The 1,638-nt window shown below is 35.5% G+C and overlaps 1 protein-coding gene across 1 annotated transcript; it reads left to right on the forward strand.

Annotated features, from left to right (window-relative positions):
- Positions 1 to 532: 532 nt before the first annotated feature.
- On the forward strand, positions 533 to 1,144 carry LOC121125596 (uncharacterized). Its single transcript, XM_040720785.1, has one exon. The coding sequence runs from the start codon at positions 533 to 535 to the stop codon at positions 1,142 to 1,144; it is 612 nt and encodes a 203-aa protein (XP_040576719.1).
- The last annotated feature ends 494 nt before the right edge of the window (positions 1,145 to 1,638 follow it).

Consider the following 1,638-nt stretch of genomic DNA (forward strand, 5'->3'; position numbering starts at 1 on the left):
ATATACAGTTTAGCCCAAAGTCTTCTTAACCTTTAAACATTTGCCATATCTATATCAATAATCTTTAACAATTGTTCTTAATCTTTTTTAATAATGTATTTGATAACTATTACTATTTATTCACTAAAAACTAAAAAATATCATCTTCTTATATAAAATATTTTTTTATGCCTCGAAAACAATTTTTTCTTCTTTCAAAAGTATGCATACACTTCTGAAAAGGTAAAATAACAAACACATTTTCTGTTTTTTTTTTATCAAGGTTAAGTCTTGAAAGATAAAGATACTTTTATTAAGTACTCCAAAGATCTATAATTTCCTTGAACTATCTTCTGGTGTATTAAAGTGTGATGAACCAAATTATTGCCTCAGTCTTATTCAACACTAAAAATGACCTAGACCAAGGAGTGCAGTGAGTACATCCGCCAGCTTGTAGTCACCCCGATTATGGCAATTGACTACAAGATGGTGGATGTCCTCACTGCACTCCTTGGCCCAGGTCATGATAATTTGGTCAAAATCCTTTCTCCAAATGATCATCTCCAAATTCAAAAGAACTGGCCATATCATTAATCATCCTCGACATGGTAGGAAGTCCAAGCTGAGCTCAGCGCAAGTGAGATATGCAGTTCGAGAGGTTCTTTTGAATCCAACAACAACAACTCTAAATCCAAACAGCAAAAAAGCAACAAGAACTTTGGTTGAACAATCAACCGTGGAAAGATTTTTGCACAAGAATGGGTTCTGGGGTTTTGTGCCAAGAAAGACTCCACTACTCAAGAGTAGGCACATAAAACACATGCTGAAGTTTGCCACAAACACAAAAAATTCAACATTTTGCGCAATACGCCGTGGTCAGATGAGACAAAGGTGGAGTTGTTCTGCCACAGCCAGTATCAGCACATTCAACGACAGACGGGGGCCATACCTTCAACCCCAAAATACTATTCCAACATTGAAACATGGTGGTGGAAGCAATATGATCTTGGCTTGTTTTGCTGCCAATGGAACTGGAGAACTTCACAAAATGAATGAAACCATGAAAAAGAAGACTACATCGAGATTCTTGAAACGCATCTGCATCAATAATAAAAGATGCTTTATCTCGGAAGACATTCGTGGCTCTAGCAAGACAATAACCTAAAGCAAACACCCAAAGGGTCATAGACTGGCCAGCCCAAAATCCTGACCTTAACCCTATTGAGAATCTATGTATAACATTGCAAAAAGCAGTGTGGAGAATACATCCAACAAGTCTCGATAACCTTTGGAGATTCTGTAGTCCCAAATCTATCCCAGTCTTTGCCACAATTTGGCAAGGACTTATCCAAAGCCTATTCAATGTTTGAAGAAAGCCAGAGTCCATGGGTTAAAGTATTAAGTCATTTTTCTCTTTAGGTATGAATACTTATGGAACGCCAAAAAGAATATTTTGCTAATTTATTCAGAAAAAAGAATAACTTATTATATATTTTTTTAGTTAAGAGTAGTTTTCGATGGACTAAGGACACTCTAAAGGAGTTTTTAGATACAACATGAATATTTAATTATGTCTTTTGGCATGTTTTTGAGGATACAAATAGTTTTGGGCTCAAATATACATGCGCATAAAACAATACAAACATAAGGCAATGCATA

This window comes from Lepeophtheirus salmonis, chromosome 10 (genome assembly GCF_016086655.4).
Source record: "Lepeophtheirus salmonis chromosome 10, UVic_Lsal_1.4, whole genome shotgun sequence".
NCBI classification, from domain to species: Eukaryota; Metazoa; Arthropoda; class Copepoda; order Siphonostomatoida; family Caligidae; genus Lepeophtheirus; species Lepeophtheirus salmonis.

Coding starts and splice junctions, on each gene's coding strand:
- LOC121125596 (XM_040720785.1), top strand. CDS start 533: ATGATCATCTCCAAATTCAAAAGAACTGGCCATATCATTAATCATCCT.